Consider the following 25744-nt stretch of genomic DNA (forward strand, 5'->3'; position numbering starts at 1 on the left):
CAGCAGAGTGGCTCAACAAAAAAATGCAAGGGGCCCTTTGCAAAAAACATTTAAGTGACATTTTCAACAGAGATGCAGTTGAGAATCACTTTGTACCTGCAGTTTAACAACCAAAAAAAGCAGTAAACACATTGCAACTGCAATTTCACAGCTGCCTGTAATATAATCACATTGTAACTACAGATTAACACTAGACTAATAACATGACATTGTAACTGCAGTGTTACACTAGACTGAAAATCATTGTAACTGCAGTTCACAATCACATTTAAAAAATAGATATCCTATGTATTATGTTTTCTGATCTCTGTATGCTGCTGATCAAGCTTGAACCACACATTTTATTGTGTTGATTGTATTTGTAATTTCTAAATTATTGCCCCTAGTAAATTTTGGTGGTGGTCTCAATGTGTAAATTTCCTGGTTAAATAAATACATAAATACATTTTAAACAATTTTATTATACAATAGCATCAGTAATAAGATGTAGTAATTGTAACAATTTAATATGCGATTAAAACCGAGATTAACTAAAGTTAATTTTTTTTAACTAGTGAGATTAAATCACAATTAATTTTTTTAATCGCTTGACAGCCCTAGTTCCAACCCGAAATCTTGATGCATTTAAATTGATTTTTTTATCTTTTTTCACCACTTTTAAATGGTGAAAAAATGGGGTGGGGGGGAACAAATCAATTAAATAAAAACCTGAAAAGTATTCATTAGACAAGTATTCACCCCCTTTGCTATGACACTCAAATAAGCCCAGGTGCAACCAATTGCCTTCAGAATGCACACAATAAGTTAAATGGAGTCGATCTGTGTGCAATAAAAGATTATTACAGATTAAATACACCTGTCTCTCTCTGTAAGGTCCCTCAGTTGGGTAGTACATTCAAAAGCAAAAATACTACCATGAAGACCAAGGAGCTTTCAAAAACTGGGATAAAGTTGTGGAAAGGGGAGGGGTATAAAAAGATTTCAAAGGCATTGAATATCCCTTGGAGCACAGTCAAGTCGATCATTAAGAAGTGCAAGGTATACGGCAGCACCCAGAATCTGCTTAGAGCAGGCTGTCCTCCCAAACTGAGCAGCCAGGTAAGAAAGGTATTGGTCAGAGAAGCCAGCAAGAGGCCAATGACAACTCTGAAAGACCTACAGCGTTCCATGACTGAGATGGAAGAAACTATCCATGTGTCAACAATAGCTCAGGTACTCCACAAATCTGGCCTGTATGGAAGAGTGGAAAAAAGGAAACCATTTCTGAAAAAAGCCCATGTAAAATCCTGCTTGGAATTTGCAAAAAAGCATGTGGGAAAAGATGTGGCAAAAGGATTCTGTGGTCCGATGAAACAAAAATTGAAATACTTGACCTAAATGCAAAGCGTTATGTCTGGTGCAAACCCAACACAGCACATCACCCAGGTAACACCATCCCTACTGTGAAGCATGGTGGAGGGAGCATCATGCTATGGGGATGCTTTTCATCAGCAGGGACTGGGAAGCTTGTCAGGGTAGAGAGCAAAATGTATAGAGCTAAATACAGGCAAATCCTTGAGGGAAAACCTGCTTCAGTCTGCAAAAGACCCAAGACTGGGACGGAGATTCACCTTTCAGCAGGACAATGACCCCAAGTACATAGCCAAAGCGACACTGGAGTAGCTTAAAAACAAGAAAGTGAATGTCGTAGAGTGGCCCAGTCAAAGCCTGGACTGTGGCCAACTTGACAGAGCTTGAACAATTTTGCCAAGAAGAATGGGTGAATATTGCACGATCCAGAAGTGCAAACCTGGTAGAGACTTGCCCAAAAGACTCACAGCAGCAATTGCTGCCAAAGGTGGTTCTACCAAGTATTGACTCAGGGGGGTGAATACTTATCTAACCAAGACATTTCATTTTTTTTTTTTTTTTTTTTTTTGTTTTCATTAACTGTTTCACAATAAAAATTCTCTTGCCTCTTCTCTTGCCTCTTTCACAATAAAAATTATCTTGACTCTGTTGAGTAGGTTGTGTAAATCAAAGGAAACAAAATCCCATTTAAATGCATTTCAGGTTGTAACACAAACTGAAAACGTCCAAGGGGGGTGAATACTTACTATAGGCACTGTATACATTACATTATAATGAGATTATAATTATATATATATATATATATATATATATATATATATATATATATATACACACATATACATACATACACACACACACACAGACGTGCTCAAATTTGTTGGTACCCTTACAGCTCATTGAAATAATGCTTCACTCCTCCTGAAAAGTGATGAAATTAAAGCTATTTTATCATGTATACTTGCATGCCTTTGGTATGTCATAGAATAAAGCAAAGAAGCTGTGAAAAGAGATGAATTATTGCTTATTGTACAAAGACATTCGAAAATGGCCTGGACACATTTGTTGGTACCCCTTAGAAAAGATAATAAATAATTGGATTATAGTGATATTTCAAAATAATTAGTTTCTTTAATTAGTATCACACATGTCTCCAATCTTGTAATCAGTCATTCAGCCTATTTAAATGGAGAAAAGTAGTCACTGTGCTGTTTGGTATCATTGTGTGCACCACACTGAACATGGACCAGAGAAAGCAAAGGAGAGAGTTGTCTGAGGAGATCAGAAAGAAAATAATAGACAAGCACGGTAAAGGTAAAGGCTACAAGACCATCTCCAAGCAGCTTGATGTTCCTGTGACAACAGTTGCAAATATTATTAAGAAGTTTAAGGTCCATGGAACTGTAGCCAACCTCCCTGGGCGCGGCCGCAAGAGGAAAATCGACCCCAGATTGAACAGAAGGATAGTGCGAATGGTAGAAAAAGAACCAAGGATAACTGCCAAAGATATACAAGCTGAACTCCAAGGTGAAGGTACGTCAGTTTCTGATCACACCATCCGTCGCTTTTTGAGTGAAAGTGGGCTCCATGGAAGAAGACCCAGGAGGACTCCACTTTTGAAAGAAAAACATAAAAAAGCCAGACTGGAATTTGCTAAAATGCATATTGACAAGCCACAATCCTTCTGGGAGAATGTCCTTTGGACAGATGAGTCAAAACTGGAGCTTTTTTGCAAGTCACATCAGCTCTATGTTCATAGATGAAAAAATGAAGCTTTCAAAGAAAAGAACACCATACCTACAGTGAAACATGGAGGAGGCTCGGTTATGTTTTGGGGCTGCTTTGCTGCACCTGGCACAGGGTGCCTTGAATCTGTGCAGGGCACAATGAAATCTCAAGACTATCAAGGCATTCTGGAACGAAACGTACTGTCCAGTGTCAGAAAGCTCTGTCTCAGTCGCAGGGCATGGGTCCTCCAACAGGATAATGACCCAAAACACAAAGCTAAAAGCACCCAAGAATGGATAAGAACAAAACATTGGACTATTCTGAAGTGGCCTTCTATGAGTCCTGATCTGAATCCTATCGAACATCTATGGAAAGAGCTGAAACTTGCAGTCTGGAGAAGGCACCCATCAAACCTGAGACAGCTGGAGCAGTTTGCTCAGGAAGAGTGGGCCAAACTACCTGTTAACAGGTGCAGAAGTCTCATTGAGAGCTACAGAAAATGTTTGATTGCAGCGATTGCCTCTAAAGGTTGTGCAACAAAATATTAGGTTAGCGGTCCCATCATTTTTGTCCATGCCATTTTCATTTGTTTTCTTATTTACAATATTATGTTGAATAAAAAATCAAAAGCAAAGTCTGATTTCTATTAAATATGGAATAAACAATGGTGGATGCCAATTACTTGTCAGTTTCAAGTTATTTCAGAGAAAATTGTGCATTCTTCATTTTTTGTGGAGGGGTACCAACAAATTTGAGCACGTCTGTATATACACACACACACACACACAGTGCCTATTGATGATTTGCACATATGTCACATGTGGTCAGCCATTTTGGACGTCAAAAAGCTTTGGCCGTCCTATTGACAACCTGCGAAGACGTAGAACTTTTTTCTTTTTTTTTTTGTAAAACACTACTTTTTTTTTCAACTCATGCAGTCCGAAAAACCATACTTGACATTGTCCGATGATGTCAGTCATCTCAGAAGTGAACATCAAGATAGATTCAATTGAGAAAATTCTTCTCGCCGGGCTTCAAAATGATGTGTATTTGCTGCCAGCTGGTCTCTTCTCTGAGGTTGTCAAGTGTGACAGTACATCCCTGACTGACTTTACACCTCACAATATATATCACTATGTAATAAACAACATCTCCCCGTACACCGGCCAAGATCTCAAGGCATACAAAAGCATTGATGTATACCTGTATTTCGTATCAGGATGAGTGACATGTTTGCATCAGTGGCTATACCAAGGGGACGCGTCCGTCATCTTATCATGGCTAAGGTAATCACGTCTCAATTTCACTTGATAAACTAGCAATGACAGTGACAGCACTAATATAGCCAAGGGAAATATAAGACCAGAATTACAAATAATTCTGAGGTTTTTGTTGTTGTAGTTTTGTTATGTTTAAGTTATACGAATTACAGGGTGACATTGTTGTGTAAGAATCCCGCCTTTCTGAGGGTGTGCAAATGAAAATAATATTGATTACCGATAGGGTTGCCACCTGACCCCACAATCCCGGGACACAGACAGAACAGGATTTTAAAAAGACTACTTAACTGAGAGAAAACATGTTAATGAGCTCCGATACCTTCGATCAAATTAATGATGGTGCTTAATTACCATGCACGGCAAACAATGGTATAATAATAATGAATACAATATATTACTTTTCATGTATTTCATTATTATTAAATTATAATATTTTATTTATTTGCAGACACTAATACGTAAAAGTCGCTTACTTTGTTTGTTAATAATAAATAGCTAAAACGTACAATTACTCTCCCAATCAGTAACATTGCTCAGCTGTTCGGAGGCAGTATGTTGAACTGATTAGAATGACTTGTTTGTTGCGCACAGTAATTCAGCAATATGATTCGTTTTAGCAAAGGTGTCAGGCTAATTAACACGTTAATTTATTTCAATTTAGCAGCAAGTTTAAAATCCAGTTCTGTCTCAAAGTGTCCCCGGATTGTGCCCGAATGGTAGGGGAAACACTGTAGTATGATAACCGCATTATATAAGACCAACTTGAACGCAAAGTGTACAGTATTTTATATACATAATAAAACGCTAGAAATTTCAACAAAAAACTGACCCACCAATGCACTGATAGCGCGACTTGGCAGGAACCCTACACATTAAAATAAATAAATAAAAATTTCAGTGACAAAAAAACATCTATTAACGTGATTGACAAATATATAATTTGAGGTTAATTTGAATTACAACATAACGGATATATATTTTTGAAAAGCAGAATCTTGCCTGCTATGAAGTGTTCGCTGCATAAACGACTGTACGTTGTTGGCTTCCAGTTTTTACAATGTATGGCAGTAATCCATCTTTCTCGTCTCTCAGCATCTTTTGGTATGCGTTAAAATGATAGATTCAGCTTTTGGCCTTGTCTATTGCTGCATCCAACAGCACAACACGCTACAACCATCTTCTATTTCAGTTTTTTTAAAACATTGTGAAACAGGCTGTCAGTATGCAGTCTGAAGGTTTTTGACGTCCCAAATGGCCGACAAACTGCTGGCACGTGACTTGTGACATCAGGTGCAAATCATCAATAGAAAGTCTCCACCTCCTTTAAAAATGTTCACCTTTTGTTGCCTTATAGCTTGGAATTAAAATGCATTAATATAGTTTAGTTTTTTTTCACTTATCTACACATCCTACCCCACAACTTCCAAGTGAAAAAATATTCTAGAAATCTGTAGAAAATTAATTAAATAAAAACTGAAATAGCTTGTAGGAGAAGTGTCCACCCCCATTGTAATAGCAATCCTAAATTAGCTCGGGTGTAACAAATCGCCTTCAGAATCACACACCAAGTTAAGTGACCTCCACCTGTGTTAAAAATTGTAGTGATTCACATGATTTCAGGATAAATTCAGGAGCTCCTGTAGTGCATTTCAAAGCAAAGACTCAACAATGAGCACCAAGGTCCTTTCAAAAGAACTCAGGACAAAGTTGTTGAAAAGCACAGATCAGGGAATGGGTATAAACAAATATCAAATGCCTTCAATATCCCTTGGAGCACGGTCAAGACGATTATTAAAAAGTGGAAGGTGTATGGCACCACCAAGACCCTCCAAACTGGATGACCGAGCAAGGAGACTGATCAGAGAGGCTACTAAGAGGCCAATGGCAACTTTGCAAGAGCTACAGGCTTTACTTTACAAGCCCACCTTGAATCCTGTTTAAAGTATGCAGAAAAACACTCAGGAGATTCTGTAGCCATGTGGCAAAAAGTTTTGTGGTCTGACAAAACTAAAATGGAACTTTTTGGCCTAAATGCAAAGCGTTATGTTTGGCGCAAACGCAACACAGCTCATCACCCAAAGAACACCATCCCTACTGTGAAGCATGGTGGTGGCAGCATCATGTTATGAGGATGTTTCTCATCGGCAGGGACTGGGGCACTTGTCAGAATAGAAGGGAAAATGAATGGAGCAAAGTACAGAGAAGTCCTTGAGGAAAACCTGTTGCCCTCTGCAAGAAAGCTGAAACTGGGACGCAAGTTCACATTTCAGCATGACAACGACCCAAAGCACACAGCCAAAGCTACACTGGAGTGGCTAAGGAACAAAAGGGTAAATGTCCTTGAGTGGCCCAGTCAGAGCCCCAACCTAAATCAATCGATAATTTGTGGCATGACTTGAAGATTGCTGTCCATCAACGCTCCCCAAGGAACTTGACAGAGCTTGAACAGTTTTGTAAAGAAGAATGGTCAAATTATTGCCAAATCTAGGTGTGTAAAGACCAATCCCAACAGACTCACAGCTGTAATTGTTGCCAAAAGGTGCTTCTACGAAGTATTAACTCAGGAGGGTGGAGACTTATCCAATTATGATCTTTCAGTTTTGTATTTAATATATAATTTTTTTTTCAGTCAAAAACTTTTCCCCTTAACAGTGTGGAGTATGGTGTGTAGATAAGTGGAAAAAAATCCCCATTAAATGCATGGGGTTTAGACTTTCTATAGGCACGGTGTATATTATTTATTTAATATATATTATATATATATATATATATATATATATATATATATATATATATATATATATATATATATATATATATATTAAATAAATAAATAAATAAATAAATAATTAGGGCTGCTCCGATTAACAGGGCTAATGAATTGATCGAAGTTTGCATTGGATGCCGACAGTTTCTTTGGATGTAAACAATGAAAACGCTCCAACGCATTAATGTCAACGCACAATAGAGAGTTACACGGGAATAAAACTTCAGTCCTGTCCTGTCAAAAATGTTCCTGTCACATCCCATGAAAGTCATCATTTCCAATCCTGTCCCATCCTATTCAAATTTTTCCTGTACTGTCCCATCCTGTCCTGTCAAAAATCCCATCCCATGATAAACAGAGATCAACTATTATTTAGAGGTACAGATATTTTCGGATTCATGTATACAATTAGGGTTTATAGGGTTCTGATTGAACACTACCGGTATACTGCTAGTAATTTGTTTTTAGTTTTAGTTTTTTTTATTAAAAAATACAGTGCAAGCACAGGGTCTTTCTTAGCACAATGTGCAATATAATGATGTAATATATAAATTTGGTAATATAAAAACAACTGTTTAGAGTTTTGTGCGTCAGTTTCAGTTTCTAAATCAGTTACTAAGCAACTCAGAGATTTTAGTATGTCAATGTCACAATATACTGTCAGTGAAATACAGTATTACGAACCATTAACGCATTAAAAAAATAAGCAACAATAAAAACATGGTATTGAAATATTTCATAAATGTTCAGGCAGTATCCACCATGTATTTATTTATTAAAAATCGTAGTATCACTATGTAACACAATTTTTGTTCCTGGGTAGTAAGTGTTATTTCCTAATTGCTTATGCCTCAAAAGTATAGAAAATGGCTATTATTCCCCACAAACTTTGCTTTTGTGACCAGGACAGTGATATTTTGAAATTTACCTATTTCCAATGAGAAAACGGGCGAATGTGTGTCTTCGTTCACATAAAGTCAGAAAAAAACAACATATGTATCCAAATTAACATGTATTTATACTAAAGTAATACAAAAATGACTATAAAAGATTTAGAAGTGAGTAGTTTTTCGAGATTTACAATTATACTGTAAATCACTTTCATGAATCAGCCCCCAAATGTAGTCTCCCATCATGTTCTCGTTATACTGTCCTTGGTAGCGGCGTTCAAAGTCCAGTATATCCTGGTGGAAGCGCTCGCCTTGCTCCTCCGAGTACGCTCCCACGTTCTCCTTGAATTTATCAAGATGAGCATCAAGGATATGGACTTTGGGACAGCAGGGACACCAAGGCGCACTACTACAGGCGGGACTGGCCACAGCGGACCGAGTTCTCTTTTTAAAAAAAAAAAAAAAAAAAAAAAAAAAAAAAAAAAAAAAAAAACCACACAAGCACCTCCATGAAAAACTACAAGCCCATCATTATTGAGACCTCTTTTTTTTCAACTTTGAAGTGAAGTGTTTTGCTTGGAGGTCTCTGGCATACAGTACGCTATATAGTGTATCTTTTCTGTTGCTCTTCAAATGCAAATGTTTTTACTTGTCTAGTTTGGCCGCTATGGTGTCCCAGGTGTCTTGCTTCTTGCGTATCCTTATAATCTGGACGGGACGTATCATAGTTGGACATTTTTGCACCCTGAAAACCAGTCTTTCATTCACCATCTCTCACTATACATAATGCAGATAACGTCACACAACAACACTTCACTTGATTGGTCTAGATGGAAGTTTTCCACCGTGCCGCTTTTCCGTTCCGCACTCAGTGTAATTGCACCCATTTAAAACAATAGATTCCATTTTTTTTGCCACACGGTTTATTGCTTTCTGCTTTCCACTACCGCGCCAGTGTAATCAGACCTTGAGGCATTTTGTCTTGTCCATTGAAACCTGTTTAAAAACTGACAGAGGGCTACTACATTACATTAAGTCACTTATGTTGTCTAGTCTGACTCCACCTCAACAGACACTTCATTTCTTATCTTACAATTATGTATCATAGATTTCAAAAACTGTAGATATAAGCTATCAAAACTGTTTTACTAGTAATAACTGAGTTTGCACTCTTTGCATTAACATGTTGCGACAGAGAAAGAATGAATCTTGGTTATAAATCTCCCTCCAGACCTGTGAGGGCGCTGTGTAAAGGGAACAGTGTGCCCCGGACTGGATGGTCTGACAATTCATTCCAGGGAAAGGTAGAAGTCGGCCATCTAGAAAGGGGCGGAGCCACGGTACACCAAGTCAATACCCCAGACGGGAAGCAATGTGGCAGCCACGGATTGGAGGAAAACCGGTTGCACTCGCTAAACAAGGGGGCACGGCTGACAGTACAAAAAGGGGACAGGGCTAAACAACCTGTTTCTTTTGTTATGGTGTGGCAAACATGACATATCGATACTGTACATTTAACAGAGAGCCACTTGCGTATAAAAGCTGAACAATTAGCTTGTTGAGGAGGCTTGCTGGAGGTCACTACGGGTGCTGTATGGAGGTTGGCGGTTCCTGTTTGCTATGCAGTCTGGGATGGAAGGCATTGTCTGATGTCATCAGGAAGTTTGGAGCTGAGTGCTGTAACTGATGGCGTGTTCGAACGAAACAATTTTGAAAGGGAAAAAGTGTTCTATATTATCAGCGGCTGCATGAGGAAAACGTTAACTAAACTACTTGCCAAGTATTTGGAACAAACTACGTGCCGGAGGCCAGATGAACAAACAAGGTTAACTAACCTGTTTGTTCCAGCGGAACAGGTCGTACAGTTTTGAAATTGGGTAGTTTGGTTTTAGGTCATTGAAAGGATTCCCACATCGTTGTTTCGATTGCTAAAGGGAAATTGACATTTTTGTGACTGGTTCAATATCCAATTCAGTCGCTGTAAGGAAGAGAAAATAATTCGAATATAACTGACTTGCAGCATATTAAATGAACATTACTCTGTCTATCAGAACTGCTATAGAATTACCGCCAATCCTTGTGTGTGTTATTACAGACTCGTGTGTTATTTTCCGTACTTTATTATTTTTCTTCTATTTATTTATTTTGTTTTCACCAGTAAATAATTATAAATATTGCTTTATAGTATACTGTTTTTTTTTTGTTTCTGTATTTTATTTTAGTAAATTGTTAATTAACTTTTGCTTTGTTGATTAATTGTTGGGTATGTATATTGCGTTGTGTGTGTGTTTGCTGAGACTATTGAAACCCGGCTTGCAGTTTAATAGTGTAAATTGGCTCGTGAGGGTATATTCCTGCAACCACTGGCGTTGATTACTAAAGAGGTGTCTTTGGTAACACGATGGTAAAGTTAGTTTGTCTCTTGGAAGGACCGTATTTAAAGCAGGTTTCCAATAGGGATGAAAAGCTTTTCATTGTTGTGTACTGTTTGTTACTACCATAGCAATTAACTGTTATTTTTATGTTTGGTTAATTAATATTTTGTTCTGTACATGTTTTGTTTCTTTGTTCTGTAAAACTTGTTTTTTTATTTTGTTTATAATTTGGTTTCATTATTTTGGGGTAAATGGACTTAAAGCTGGAGCCATCTAAATATATATATATATTTTACCTCATAAGCAACTTGTTTGATCATTCAATTAATTACTAGTCCCCTTTTACTCTGGTTGATATAGGACTTGAATAGGATAACGGGCTTTCTGGTCCTGGTAATGTGGTTAAGTTAAATAATTTGATAGGACATTTATTACTATCTGGCACCCCAGAGCTTGACGCCGTTACATAAGTGGCACCCCAGATGGGACAGAGCTAATTAGTACTGGACTAATTGGGATATAATTAATTGGAGTTGATAATTGGGCGATTGTTTTAGAGGGGAAAAAAATGGCTAATGTTTTTGAATTGAGTGATGATCAGTTAATGCCTACAGCTGATATGTCCTTGCTAGATTTTGAAACTGAGGGTGTTTGTTCGCCTCAAGAATATCCTCCTTTAAGGCCATTGCCTACACCGTTTACGATCAGGAGATCTAGATATACGGGTGTTGGCGCAATCAGTGGAAATAAGTAGACAGATGGCAAATGAATTGCAAACCATCGTGCAGGAAACCTCAAGAAAACAACTAGCTATGGAAAAAGAATTGGTTGATCTTAAACAGGAGCAAGGGTTTATTATTGAAAGCATTGAGGGTTTAAAGCGATATATACCATGTGTTATTGAAACATCGGTGAATGAGTTGTCTGATGCTGTCACTAAAAGTGTCAATGGTGTAATTAAGCATTTAAGGGAAGAATGTAGGGCTAACATAGAAGGTGTGAAGGAACTGATTTTAAATTTGCGAGAGAACCGCTGAAGGAGTTTAATAAAATAACTGAGTGTTTAGTGTTTGTTTTGTCGTTTCTAATTATATTCGTTTGTTGTTATTAGATGGCCAACACGTACAAGGAGCTGTCGCTTAAGGCCAGCACCAACCCAGTCAGCACTTCACAACTGTACACGAATAAATTGCATTTCACCACATGCACATTAGCACTCTCTGGACTAGTGATTGTGTTTGTGTCTCTGTGTGCGTTTATACTGTGTTTATTATTTCGGGACTGTAACCCGTGGTTTAAAACAGTGCCTTACACATTGCTGTGTATTGCCTGGGACTATTATTTATGGTCGCCACGACCTGGATTACAAACGGGAACCAGTAAAGAATCGTTTGGACTGAATCGGTTGTTGTCTGTCATCTGTTACGCATTACATCACTTCTACACCTGTGCACTGCAAACCACTTTGCCACATGTCTAATATGTGGTAAAATGCAGCAGTCATGTATGGAACACCTCCACAGAAGTGGTGTAGTTTATAATGAAAATAGAAAAACAAACAAACAAACAAACAAACAAAACAAACAAAGTCTCCTCAAAAAGCAAGGAAAATGGGGGGCTCTCGAGTGTCGCATCCAGTAAAGGCGCTCCGCGTGGCGTGCAGGATGCACCAGTGACCCTTGTGGTCTGGCCGGGCGCTGCGGGTTTGCCTGTAAGCTGCCTAGGGCTGCATTGTCCTCCAACGCTATAGCTCTGGGTGGCTGCATGGCAAGTCTGCAGTGTATAAAAAAGCGGGCGGCTAATGGCACACGCTTTGGAGGATAGCGTGTGTTCGTCTTTTAAAAGTGAAAACCATCAAAATGACTGCCGTGGCGGTTCTAGTGTTAATGCAGCAGTTAGGGTTGAACCCATCGCCATAAAGGCAAGGAAATGTGGCGTTAGGGTTTTTAACCCAAACTCACCATTCCCACCCACACACAAGCAGCCAAAGGAACCAGACAACACAAGCACTACAGACTGTCGTCATCAGGTAAGACATAGAACATGCAACTCGTTCCAGATTTCCATCATGGTCCACCGGTGCTGTAGCAATGGATATACATGTACACTTACAACACTCACTTCAGGCTACAGAACCGTATCAACTTTACAAAAATAGAACTATTTTAGAGAGTTTTTGTACTGGACACTTCAACAGATTCCAAGCCAGCAGACCAAAAGTCTAAGCTTCAAGGAACCGTTGAGTATAATTCCAGTTGCATTTTTCTTTCAAGGAACTAAATTAAACTAATTGTAACACATTCACATAGAATTGAACTGTTAATTATTTAGTTTGCACACTTTGCGTGTGAAATAACTGTGAAACTTGATGAAGTAACTATAAGTAATCTACCTCATATTGTTGTATGAAGAATTTTGTTAAAAGTAAACTTGCCATATACAATTAATAAGCTTAATTAATAAGCTTAATGTGATACATTCTAAGATTTTCTGCATCATTTCAGTTAGGCTGGGTGCGTGCAGGGGTGTGTGTGTGTGTGTGAGAGCCAGGTACTAGCTATGTCACAGCCTGCTTGCTGTTGAAGCTGCTGCTTGTGTGTGAGGAGACAGGTGGTGTCATATTCCAATTGCCTGCTAGCCAGCATGAGTGTAGCGAGAGCTTTTTGAATTGCGTTTGTGCTTAGAGACTAAGATTTACTTTTTATTTTTCTGATTTCTGTTTATTCTTTGTGTACTTAATAAAATACTACTGTTGATTAAACATTCCTTGTGTCTGCATGTGTTCATAGTAAATCCTCGATCTTTGTAACACATCAATTAAATAATAAGAGAACTAACCAACCCAGATAAATATTAAATTAAATTATTGAATTGTTCCTACAATACTGTGATGGCGTTTGAAAGGCACAATCGCAAAGATAAAAAAATATATATATTTATAATCCCCTCTACCTAGAACTGCCAGAGTAGTAATTCTTTTTATATATTTTTTATTTTGAATATAACCTACAATATTCTATTTTATTTTTTATATAGAAGCCTGTCTACTGGACCTGGCAGCCATCAATTCTTTCATTTTGTACAAGGAATGCACCGGGGAAAATATTGGTAGGAGAGATTTCATCTTGAAGTTAGCCACAGAGCTTCAGCAGAAACATTTCAAATCAGAAAACTGCAAAGCTGCAGGCTGCAGCAGCTCAACCTGGATTCTGTGCTGCACCGAGTGACACACATGCAAGAGAAACCATGTTACTTTCATTTTAAATTAAAAACTACTTTCGTTTTTTACAGTTATGTATGTACAACAAAGGGTAGTAGACCTGAGAGAATAATTCTGCATCCTAACTTTTTCAGCTGTCTTGTTAATGATTTAAAATCCTCTTTCAGAATCTCAGATGTTCTGTTCCTTGTGTCATTTGTACCAGCATGTAAAATGACCACAGACTATTTTCTATGATTTAATAATCTGTGCACTCTTCATTCAATATCCTTTACTTTTGCTCCAGGCAGGTAACAACCCTATTTACGGGATCTTTACGGCTAAAATCACTGTCGACATTGCATAGAATTGAATCACCTACTAACACCTCACCCTTGTTTTCATCCAGCACTAGGTCGTCATTGCTCAGTGCTTGGAATCTATTAGCTAGCTCAATCTCCTCTCTATGTTGGCTGCTCGGTGTCGTCCTCCTCTTCGTACTTTTTCTAACAGTTACCCAGTCCCCACTCACTTTCTGCCTTCCATCTATGTACCTTTTCAGTTCCACTTTCATGCTGTGGCACTGAAACATCACATGGAGCAGGCACATTTATAAAGTTAAAATCAGAGTCGTTTTCAGTCTCACCTTCAGTATCCAAAACTAACCAAGTGTTATTAATTTAGTTAAAACTATTTGCAATTAACTGCTCATTTTTGTTTACAATATACTGGATTTGCAAATTCCAGCTATTACCTTGCTATGTTATGCAGAACAGCAGCAGCACAAATAATGCTACAAACTCAGGTCAGGAGCCATCCTCAGTTCTCCATGAAGACAACGGAAGAGTAGTTTCAATTCGTCAAAGCATCTTTCAATCACATTCCTAGTTTTCATATGTGAGACATTGTAACGCATATGAGCTTCATTTCCTGGATTGATGAATGGTGTAAGTAACCAAGACTTTGGTTGATATCTACGGTCTTCAAGGAGGAAGCCATTTATTGCCCCATCTTCAAAAGTGTCAAATATAGCAGAATGTTTTAGGATACGTGAGTCAGAACCTCCAGGTCAGCGAGCTACACAATTGATAATTCGTAGTTTAGCATCAATAAACCACTTGGACATTTATGCTGTTGTAACTTTTTCTATCAGCTTTCATTCTGTTTAGTGTAGACAACTCCTGTGGAAAGGATGTTAATTTAGTTGCAAGTTCCTAAGAAACTGTGCACTATTCTCAAAGCAGTAGATTTATGCAGTCCCAAAACAATCCCCCACAGAATTTTAAAAAGACCCAGTTGCATAGAATCTCAGAGCCAAACAAATCTGTAACACCTCAGGGACACTTTCTACCTGTAGCCGGGCTCAGTTTGTCCTTTAATTCTTCAGATAATTTTATGATTGTAGGTCTCAGAAGACGTAACTTTACAATTCTCTCCATCTCAGAATAAACTTCCAGAGTTGTATCCGATTTAAGCAGAAATCTTGATGATCAGTAACCCGATTAGGCAGTGCGACTGTTTCAAGCAAAATGCTGTTTGTTATTTTTATTTTTTAGCATTCGAAAATTAAAAAAAAAAAAAAAAAAAAAAAAAATATCAAAGTGCATAATCCATATTAGACTCGATTAGTATATGTTAACAGAGTTTGTGAAGGTTCACACTTGTGATATTTGTCTGTCCTCTTCTGTTCTAAATTGAATATTTGTGTGACCACAAACATACCTAACATAACCAGTGCACTCGCATATAAATCTGACAGCCACTCACCGTGGGGAAAAAAAGACAACTCAACAACAGTTCATCTCCAACATGTTATGAGTGACTTGTGTTACTCAAAAAACGACCCAGGTATGTGTGGCCAGAGAAAAAAAAAAAAACCAAAAAAAAAAAAAAACCAACAACGGATTTTGGAGGCAAAATATAATTAAATGTCAGATTCCAACAGAGATAAAGCTGCGTCTTTGTCCAGGCTGTTAAATTATCCTTGTGAAAGGACGTCATTTTTGGCTTGATTTGCAGTTAAATACTTAAGAAGCTGCTCGTTTCTCAGTTCTAATTCTTTTTTTCCTCTCTCTTCTCTTTCTGAGAGCCAATTTACGAGGATACATTTTTTAAAAGTCGCTGACTTCCAATAATACCTGACCTTTTGTGCACTGTAGATGTGATGACCCACATGTAAGGGTCTGCCACGTGCAGACTAGCAAACTATTAGTATTATCACCATTCAACCAAAATGGAAAAAAAAGTTTAGAAGTTTAGGGTATGATTTTAATGCAGGAGGCAAAATCATAAAAATTAGTGAACAAATACTGTCAGAATTTCAAATGACACATGTTTTGGCAATATTCATTATTTGCTTTGGTTTGTTAATCTGATTGCATCCAGTACAATTTGATTTGTCCTTAGGAAACTGAAATAGTTCCTACTGTTATTTTGGTAACTTATGATATTCATTGCCAAGTCATTTTAGACAATATCTTCGTAGTTAATATTGCACATGCTATAGTACTGGGACATTTTAACTGTTGTAAACTCTGGTATTCGTCTCCAAGTCATTTTTAAGAATGTCTTGTATGCAATACTATAGGAGTTACTTTGTCACACACTAGTGGAGAGTATCAGATATTTCAGAAACAGAGCATTGCCTTTTGAGAACCACAACTCTCCAGTAAAGGTGCACCGCGTGGAGTGCAGGATGCGCACAATAGGTCTGACGGCTTTGCTGTGGATCCACAGTGCGAAAAATGACGGCTTGGCAGAAACACGTTTCGGAGGACGCGTGTTTCAGCCTCCGTTTCCTGAGTCGCCGGGGAGTTGCAGCGGTGAACCGGGATTAATAACACAATTGCTGATTCTAAATTGGGTAGAAAACTGGGTACAAATTATTGGCAATGACTAAATTAAAACAATTTAAAAAAAACAACAACACACAACTCAAATGTTTGTTTAAGGGAAACTGGGAAAGAGCTCTCATTGTATTGCATGCAACTTATAGTTTTAAAGCTAATTGAGAGCATCTCATTAGTTAATTATATAGTAGTTGCTTTGACTAATTACTTGAATGCTATATCATTATTGTTTTAACAAATTGAATATAGTCTCAATTGCAAGCTTCCTTATATATCAACACCAGACCGAAACTTGAAATCAAGGGGTAATTAATACTATCTGTAACAGCATGTAAATCTGATGTTATTTTCAGAGGATAACATCAAGAATGATTTATATACTGCAATGATTACTAATTGTTAAATTCAATATAAATTATTAAATATAATTTGAATATAAAATGTAGCTTTACATTACCCCCCCTACAGTATCAACACCCTCCTATGCTTGTACCCATGATGATAGGAAAGGTGGATAACTATATGATGAAAACTCTTCTCCAATTAGGGCAGCAGTGTGGAGTAGTGGTTAGGGCTCTGGACTCTTGACCGGAGGGTTGTGGGTTCAATCCCAGATGGGGGACACTGCTGCTGTACCGTTGAGCAAGGTACTTTACCTAGATTGCTCCAGTAAAAAACCCAACTGTATAAATGGGTAACTATGTAAAAATAATATGTAAGAAACAAAAAAAAAATAATAATTTTATGTGAAAATAATGTGATATCTTGTAACAATTAAGTCGCCCTGGATAAGGGCGTCTGCTAAGAAATAAATAATAATAATAATAATAATAATAAAGGTAATCAATCAAGAGACATGATCTGTTTGACAACTGATGCCACATGACCGTGGTACATTGCTTAGTGAAGGTTTGATCACTGAAGGCTGCAGAGACAGGGTGTGTCCGTAGACGTAAGATTTTAGGGACTGAAGCAGTGTACTTGAATCTGCATGGAGGACATCTGAATTTAATAAATCATTTAGACTCACCTTTTAAACTGTTTCAGGAAGATACCGACATTCATGCTTTTCTTAGCATTAAGTATAGACTCCTAAGGGGGTGAAAAAAAGAATAGGGTATCAGGGAGGAGTCATTCTGTACAAACATATAGATGTTCTAGTCAGTTCAATATCAACATCCTCAACACTTTAAAAACAACATGGACAAGTCCTGCAACAAATATTCACATTCGGACAATGGTAAAACTATAGCACTGATCAAATCCTGGATGTGAAGACCAGAAGGTATTCACCTGGAATTTGATTAAGACATACAATTCAGATGTTAACTATGTTAAACAGGTTAAAAGTGTCTATATCTATCTGAATATCTATCAAGCTAGATACTTAACTGTCCAAAATTACTGAATTTACCACAAATCAAATGTTTAAAAACTTGCCAAACTTAACACCAGAAAGGCAAAGCCTATGACACGTTTAAGTATACACAATCCTGTGCCATAGATTACGAGGCTGTAATGTTAGAATTATACAGTAAATCATCTAACTGGTAACTGATTTACAAGCAACATCTACTTTGATATACATTAACTGTATTGATCTGCGTTTGATCTCCTGTTTTGGTTGGATAGTTGCCTCGTTTTGAGCCCAGTGCTTCAGATTCTTTTAAGATATGCAGCATTTTAAACAACTGGGTGTCAAGTATTATTATGCATGACAGAACATTTTACCAACAAAGATATTACCAAAATAATCCCTATAATACTTGTTCTTGCTTGTATTTCCCATTATTATGGAATGAAGCCATGATAGGCTTTAGTGTTTCATTGCTTGTTTTTGTAACTATAACCAATGATGACATCACATATTGGTGTTCTTATAATCTCCCTCATTACAACTATCACAACTTGATATCTCTGGAAAAGCAACAGCTTTATCTATGGAATTGTCATGGCCAAAATACAGAAGATAACTAAACTCTTATTTGTTTGAGAGTGAAAACTTGCCTTTTCTGGTTATTGGTTGATCATTATTGACTTGACTGGAAACATTAAAATGTGGGGGAAGTGATGTTGCCCTGAGGATTGTTAGTTTGTTCCTCCCAACCAGTTCAAGCCTAAGGGAAACCCACTGCACCGGCTCATCGAGGCCCTGTGATCACTATAGTAACAGAACTGGGAGGGGCTGTTTAGAGAAGAAAACATTGCGCAATGGAAACTGTATAATTTAATGGATTATCAGCAAATTAAAATCCATCTGACCTATATTACCATAAAATTACACACCTTGCTAGGATGTTGAAGTATATAGGGTATAAACAGAACACCAGGTCCACACTGGTAGAGTTCATATTAACTCAGGAGTTAAACACTCTCCTTGCTGGTCAGTCAACACCAATATGTAAACTGCATGCAAAAGCACCAAAGACTCATTAAAAGTGAATCAATTTAGTAGAAACTGCATTTGAGGGAAGAACAACAAAATAAACATAACCTTATTTTACGAAAGTAAGTCAACAGCATAGAAGGGCATTTTTCCAACTTGCTGTATTCACTGCATATGGAAGCAATAAGACCCGACACAGAGGTCATCACACGACCGTTTGGGTAATGGGCCCCGAGACGAAGTCAAGACGCTATTACAATCAAACGGTCTATAATGTCTGGTAATGCCCGACGTGGAGGGTCTTGTTGCTTATATACTTCAATGTTACAGCACAATTAACTATCATTTTTATTGATTAACTGAATTTATTTAGGTTTTCCTTTTTTCATGTATTCTTCCACATAAGCACTCTAAAGTGAATGTTCTATAAATATAGTCCTCCATAACAACGATCTTCTCTATAAAATGTGTACAAAACAGCGTTTTTAAAACTGTGCACTTTTATTTGAATAAACAGAGCACAAAAGTGAAACAAAAATTGTGAAAAAAAGGTTATTACGCAGTTATTAAAAATGCTTTTGTGAAAATAAACTGAGGACAAAGATCGGAAAATCTAATTGTGCAATTGTAATAATAAGAAGAAGAATTAGTCTTTTCCTTGCTAATTGATTTGAATATTTCCAGATATATCGGGCAGTTATTAAAAATGCTTCCAGGAAAGTTGCCTTGCTCTTGGACAGCAGAAGTAGTGTGACCTTTGGAAGAGCTTCATGAAAGTTCAGTTTGCCCGACAGTAATTCTCTCTGTGCTACTGTAGACATCTCAGAGGTGCTCGTATTTTCCAGGATGTTTTGATTCAGCCATTCCTCAATTGACATCTTATTAAAAAGGTTTACTTTAAAACACCATTTTGTTAATAGCTGATGGAGTGATCTTGTTTGATTTTTTTTTTGTGATGCGGTTACAAAGATTCTAAGGGCATACATCAGGGATTATATCCCTCTACCTAAACCGTATTTAGAATGTGTGGAATCTTTCCATTGAAGTGTGTGTGTGTAATACACACACTTATATATATATATATATAATATATATATTACACACACATATATACACTAGTTACATACATACATACATACATACATACATACACACACCATCCCCCCTCTTTCTTTCATCACATTCCAGTCTTCTCAATGCCACCAGAAAAGAAGTGCCAACTAGGCAGTGAAAAAGAAGAAAAAGAGTTTAAAACTTGGATGTTGAAGAGACCACCACTCTAGAAAAATCCAAGTCTGCATCAGAGGTACCAAACGCTGAGCCCAAAATTAATTGGACATTACTAAATTGGGGAAAAAAACAATAAAAAGAATTGGTGACCACTAAATTAAATAAATAAATAAATAAATAAATAAATAAAAACAAAAATTGAAAAATCGGAAGCCCTAATTTTAAGGTTATGTCAGTATTTTTTGTGATCACCCGACCCTCCTACAATAGCCTTGCAACCCCCTTTTGGGTGGGGACCCCTAGTTTGAGAAACACTGGTCTAACAGGTCAACTGTTGCCCCTTAAAGAGAAAGTAGCGGGGTTACGAAAAATAGTGTTATTGTCCCATGCTGCAACTGTTTAAATAACGTACCTGTAATTTTTATTCTCATTGTATTTTTTATTTTTATTTATTTATTTATTTTTTTTATTTATTTTTTTTATTTAGTCGTCGCCAATTTTTTACCCCGGTTTTCTCCCCTGTTTAGCATGCCCAATTATTATCTGTATCCCCGGCTCACCGCTCGCAACCCCCCCGTCGACTCGGGAAACGGAGGCTGGAACACGCGTCCTCCGAAACGTGCTCCTGCCAAGCCGTCATTTTTCGCACTGCAGATCCACAGCAATGCCACCAGACCTATAGTGCCGGTGGACAACACAGATCTGACGGCTCCACTGCAGAACCACAGGCGCCCTACCGGCCACAGGGGTCGCTGATGCGGGGTGCCGGCCTAAGTTGTCAGGATGTTAATGAAAAGAATAAAAATTACAGGTACATTATTTTAAACTGTTGTAGCAGCACGTGGGGATGTGCAATTTTTATTGGTTTTAAAATGTAATTTATGTTAACTAATTAAAACAACAACCAAGATGTCATTTATGTGAAATAAAGCACTTCATTGTTACTGTTCCTCACAACCATGTGACCTAGATTAGTGGACTACCAGTTTGAGGTAAATTGTCTATTTGACTAGCAAACTTATGTGCTACCCCAAGTAATTACACGGGCAGTAGTGTCTCACGAGTCTCAGCAGTGTTTTTCATGTACTGTACCACATGTGCAATTTATAGTTGTTTACTGTACATTCACAGTTATTGGCATGTTACTTATGTAACTGTGAAACTTTAGAGCCCTCCTACAGGAGATATGCGTATTCAAAACCACATCTGACCACCTGCGACAGCATATGCATAATAACTGTTTAAAAGCGCGAGGAGGATCACTAATGTGTCACAAATGTTTTCCTATTGATTTGCATTGTATGGAATGCCTTAAGTATTTGCCATTCAAATTGTTCAGTAGAAAATATCTACAGGTAGTTTTGCATTTTAAACAGTTACTGTAAGAGGCTGTGCAGAGAGAAGCAGAGGAGGATATAGAAAGAAAAAAGGAAGTTATACAGAATATAGACCCAATACAAACAATTATTATTATTATTATTATTATTAAAGATAAGTGTGCTATTTGTGAACAAAAGAACAAGTAGTGATTTTTTGTTGCCAATTATTTGTATTATTTTCTCCCAATTTAGAATGGCCAATTATTTAAGCTCAGCTCACCACAACCACCCCTGCGCTGACTCTGGAGGGCGAAGACGAACACACGCTGTCCTCCGAAGCGTCAGCCGACCGCTTTTTTTCACACTGCGGACTCACCATGCAGCCACCCAAGAGCTACAGCGTCGGAGGACAACGCAGCTCTCTGGCAGCTTACAGGCAAGCCCGCAGGCGCCCGGCCAGACTACAGGAGTCGCTGGTGCGTGGTGAGCCGAGGACACCCTGGCCGACCTAACCCTCCCTCCCCCAGTCCACGGTCGGCTGTGGAATAGCCTGGACTCTAACTCACGACGTCCAGACTATAGAGCGCATCCTGCACTCCACGTGGAGCGCCTTTACTGGATGCACCACTCGGGAACCCCTGAACAAGTAGTGATTTTTAATACCAATAATGAAAGATGATGGACATTACCTCAAAGTGTGTGGTCTGTACCAGGGATATGTCCAGAGGTGAAGATGTTTGAAAGATAGTGTAGACGGGTTTACATACAGAAAACCATTTGCCTAATAGTGCCAAGGATCTTCATTAAACCCAAGCTACTGGATGTATCAATCAAGGTAGCCTACATGGAGGCTCTCTTCTGTATGACTTTCCTTATGTATGTTATTTTCAGATCCAGGAGCCCCCCCAGAAATCTTTCACACGGTACGCACAGCTAAACCACCCCTTCTCATGCCCATAACGACTCTGCTGAGGTGACCATATGGCCCTGTGTTCCAAAGCATTCTGGTAAGCACAGTCCCGCTTCTCAAAGGAAAGAATGGTACCCGAGACAGGTAAAATGTACCAAGATGCATTGGGTTGTGAGCAAAAAGCCTGAACTGTCCCACTGAACACAGAGCCATGTGGTCACCTTAGACTCTGCATCACCATGCTGTAAAGCGCTGGCCTCCACCCCTAGACTCTGCATCACCATGCTGTAAAGCGCTAGTCTCCACCCCTTGACTCTGCATCACCATGCTGTAAAGCACTGTCTCCAGCCCTAGTCCTGGAGAGCTACTGGCTCTGCTGGATTTCGGTTCTCAGTTACTTAATTGGACCAATTATTGGCTTAATTAGTCAAGATTAACATGTGTTCCAGATCTTTAGCCACTGATGATGTAGACACCTAGAAAACCTGCAGGATAGGGTCTCTCCAGAACCAGGCTTGGAGACCTCTGCTGTGAAGTGTTTCAGCCACTCACAGTGCTGCGTTTCTGTTCTTTCCTGAGTTTCATAGCACCTATACTGTCACATTAGAAAACTGCATCACTGTTTTCCTTTGTAAAATTGAATAAACATAGCATGCTGCCATCGAAACAGAACAGCAAAATACAGGTGACAGGTCATATAGTCCACAACAAAAACAATAATAATAAAAGCTACAATAAACAGAGACTTAACTAGGGGCAAAACTAGTTCACAAATCTTTTATGCTAGTTCCATTTCTAATTATTTTACTCTCAATCATTACTCATCCACCAAGCATAGCATATAAACAAACTTTATGATACACGTGACAAAACATCAACAATAGGAATAAACTCGAGGCAAGACAAATGACGAGACCAGAAGCCTGAGATACAATTATAGGATATTTACTGCACACTCAATTTATTTGCTATAAATTAGTTGTAGTGGTTTACAATAGCTTGATATGACCATTTCCCTTCCCTTTTAATGCTTTTGTTTTGCCACTAAACGTTTTGTTTTTGTGAACTCTATTAGGCTACTGTAGTAAATGTAACTATCACTTTAAATACCTGTCTTTGCTTCCCAGTATACCATCATGTTGTCGAGTTGCTATACTAGTATTTGATGAATTTTCATGTTTTCTCCATTTTCTTCCAGTTACACTTTTAGTACATTTATAATCACTCATTTTTCTTGTGGCAGCATTTTCCTGATTTGCAACTTTTGAAATCTGGTTGTCATTTTCATTACTGCGAGTGCGTGTGCTGTGGTGAAGTCAGTTAAGATGCCCACGCGACCTGTACATACTAAACCTTACAATCTTACAGCTGTACACAACTGTAAACTCTGGGAGTTCTAATATAATCTATAGGGCTGTAAACAGCTACGACCGATTAAAATTAGGGGTTGGCAACGAAATGAAAATTCTATATAACGATATTGTACACATATTTCAACATCAATAATATCAAAGTCTTGCAAAACACAGAAACAGAATAACAATTACAACATCAAACACACTGTAGCGAATCTCAGTTCCTGCAGGCAGGTGCATCACACAGGGAGAGGCAATCCACACACAATCCTCGCACTAAAGCATAGCGCCGATACCGCTGTACAAAAGAGCCGGCTATGAAACTTAACTATGAAAATGAGTGATCAATTGCCTGCAAAAAATCACAAAGTAGTACGTAGACATGCCGATTTGGATGAAGAACAATTAAATTAACTGGAAGATAGCAAAACCCACCCCGACTGTCACTTCAAATAATGTATTCTAGCAGTTTGTAAACGCTAAAGAAAAACAGAGACACTTGTGCACATTATCCACCCCTCTCTGATAGATCTTGAACAAATAACTGAAATCCGAGACGTCGTTGAATTTATTTTTATTCCTCACAGTGTGACTGCACTGACAGGAAGAAAAGAAATAACTCTGTGCCGTCTCAACTCCGCCCCCTGGTGTATTTTTTCAATGGCAATATGCATACTATCAAAAAAATGATTTACTTTCTTGTGTTTTCATTTAATTAATTTATTCATCTTAACTTAGTGTGTAGTTCAAAGTTACACATGGGATGCTTTATTTGGTGTAAGGGTATTTAATAAAATATTAATAATTTTTTGCATCAAATATGATTTATGCTTTTTTTTTTTTTCTTCAAATCCACCGTTTTACCTGGATTATAAATACAATAAGGCCCTTTAGGGCGTCCGTATACATGGAATATACAGACTTCTCAGGGGCTGAAGGCACTTGACTTCGTCTCGTGTCTCGCAATGCCCCGAGGCATCCGAATATTCGACGTATTCGGACACCCAGCCGACCTTATTACATACTACTTCTTATTAATTTCTTAGCAGACGCCCTTATCCAGGGCGACTTACAATTGTTACAAGATATCACATTATTTTTTACATACAATTACATTATTTTTTTACACATTATTTTTACATACAACTACCCATTTATACAGTTGGGTTTTTACTGGAGCAATCTAGGTAAAGTACCTTGGTCAAGGGTACAGCAGCAGTGTCCCCCACCAGGGATTGAACCCACAACCTTCTGGTCAAGAGTCCAGAGTCCTAACCACTACTCCACACTGCTTACACACAAACACACACACAGATATTTACATATGAAAAGCAGTAACTTAAGTGGTGCTTTGCTTCACACTCTCCATGGATTTATAGAATGGGGTACCCCTCCGCCCCTGTGCAGTTTAGTATTTTGTATTTGTTTTGTTTATGGGTGTATTGTTTGTATGTGTGTGTGTGTGTGTGTGTGTGTGTGTGTATGTATGTATGTATGTATGTATGCGTAGCCGCACTTTGTTATTGTTTTGACGGACCATCTCCCGAGTTTAATTAGTTGTGTAAATTGTTGCTGGTCACCTGAATAAAAGCCTGCAGCTCTCGGCACTCGGGGTGGGTGTACAGAGGAACGGGAGCGAGAGGAGAGAGGTAAACTGAAAAGAAAACAAAATTAAAATAAATCTGTGTCAGTGAAGGCTACTGCCCAGCCTGACCGATTTATGTACTGTTGTGTTCGAGATTTATTTCGTTTAAATATTTATTTTGCTCTGTGAGCAGTGTTGTGTTTAAACATTAATTTAATTTTTGTTGGTTTAAAAATAAACCACGCACGCTGCATCTTTTTGACTGCAGTATCTGTCAGTGTTTTTCTTTCCTGACTCTGGCCTGACGTCACCGCACAGCCACCCTGTCACAATACATATATATAGTGCAGTCCGCTTATAAGAGTCACATCTTATAAAGCAGATGATTCTTAAAAGTGGACCGATATGATTACTGTGGTGCAGAATCAAACTTCGTATGAGAATTATACAAGCTTGTTCCCTGGCTGCAGTGTAATGGGTTGACCACTAGATGTCACAAAAATCCACAGCTGCTTTCCTTA

At 38.1% G+C, this 25744-nt stretch overlaps 1 protein-coding gene across 2 annotated transcripts in view; it reads right to left on the minus strand.

Annotated features, from left to right (window-relative positions):
• Positions 1 to 25744, minus strand: part of fhdc4 (FH2 domain containing 4) — a 96471-nt gene that overhangs the window by 38133 nt on the left and 32594 nt on the right. For both annotated transcript variants that reach the window (XM_059029730.1, XM_034008496.3), the window contains exon 3: positions 17469 to 17530. In XM_059029730.1, the coding sequence (XP_058885713.1) occupies positions 17469 to 17530 (62 nt within the window). The remainder of the gene's footprint in view (positions 1 to 17468; positions 17531 to 25744) is intronic.

Source organism: Acipenser ruthenus, chromosome 9 (assembly GCF_902713425.1).
Source record: "Acipenser ruthenus chromosome 9, fAciRut3.2 maternal haplotype, whole genome shotgun sequence".
In the NCBI taxonomy this organism is placed as follows: Eukaryota; Metazoa; Chordata; class Actinopteri; order Acipenseriformes; family Acipenseridae; genus Acipenser; species Acipenser ruthenus.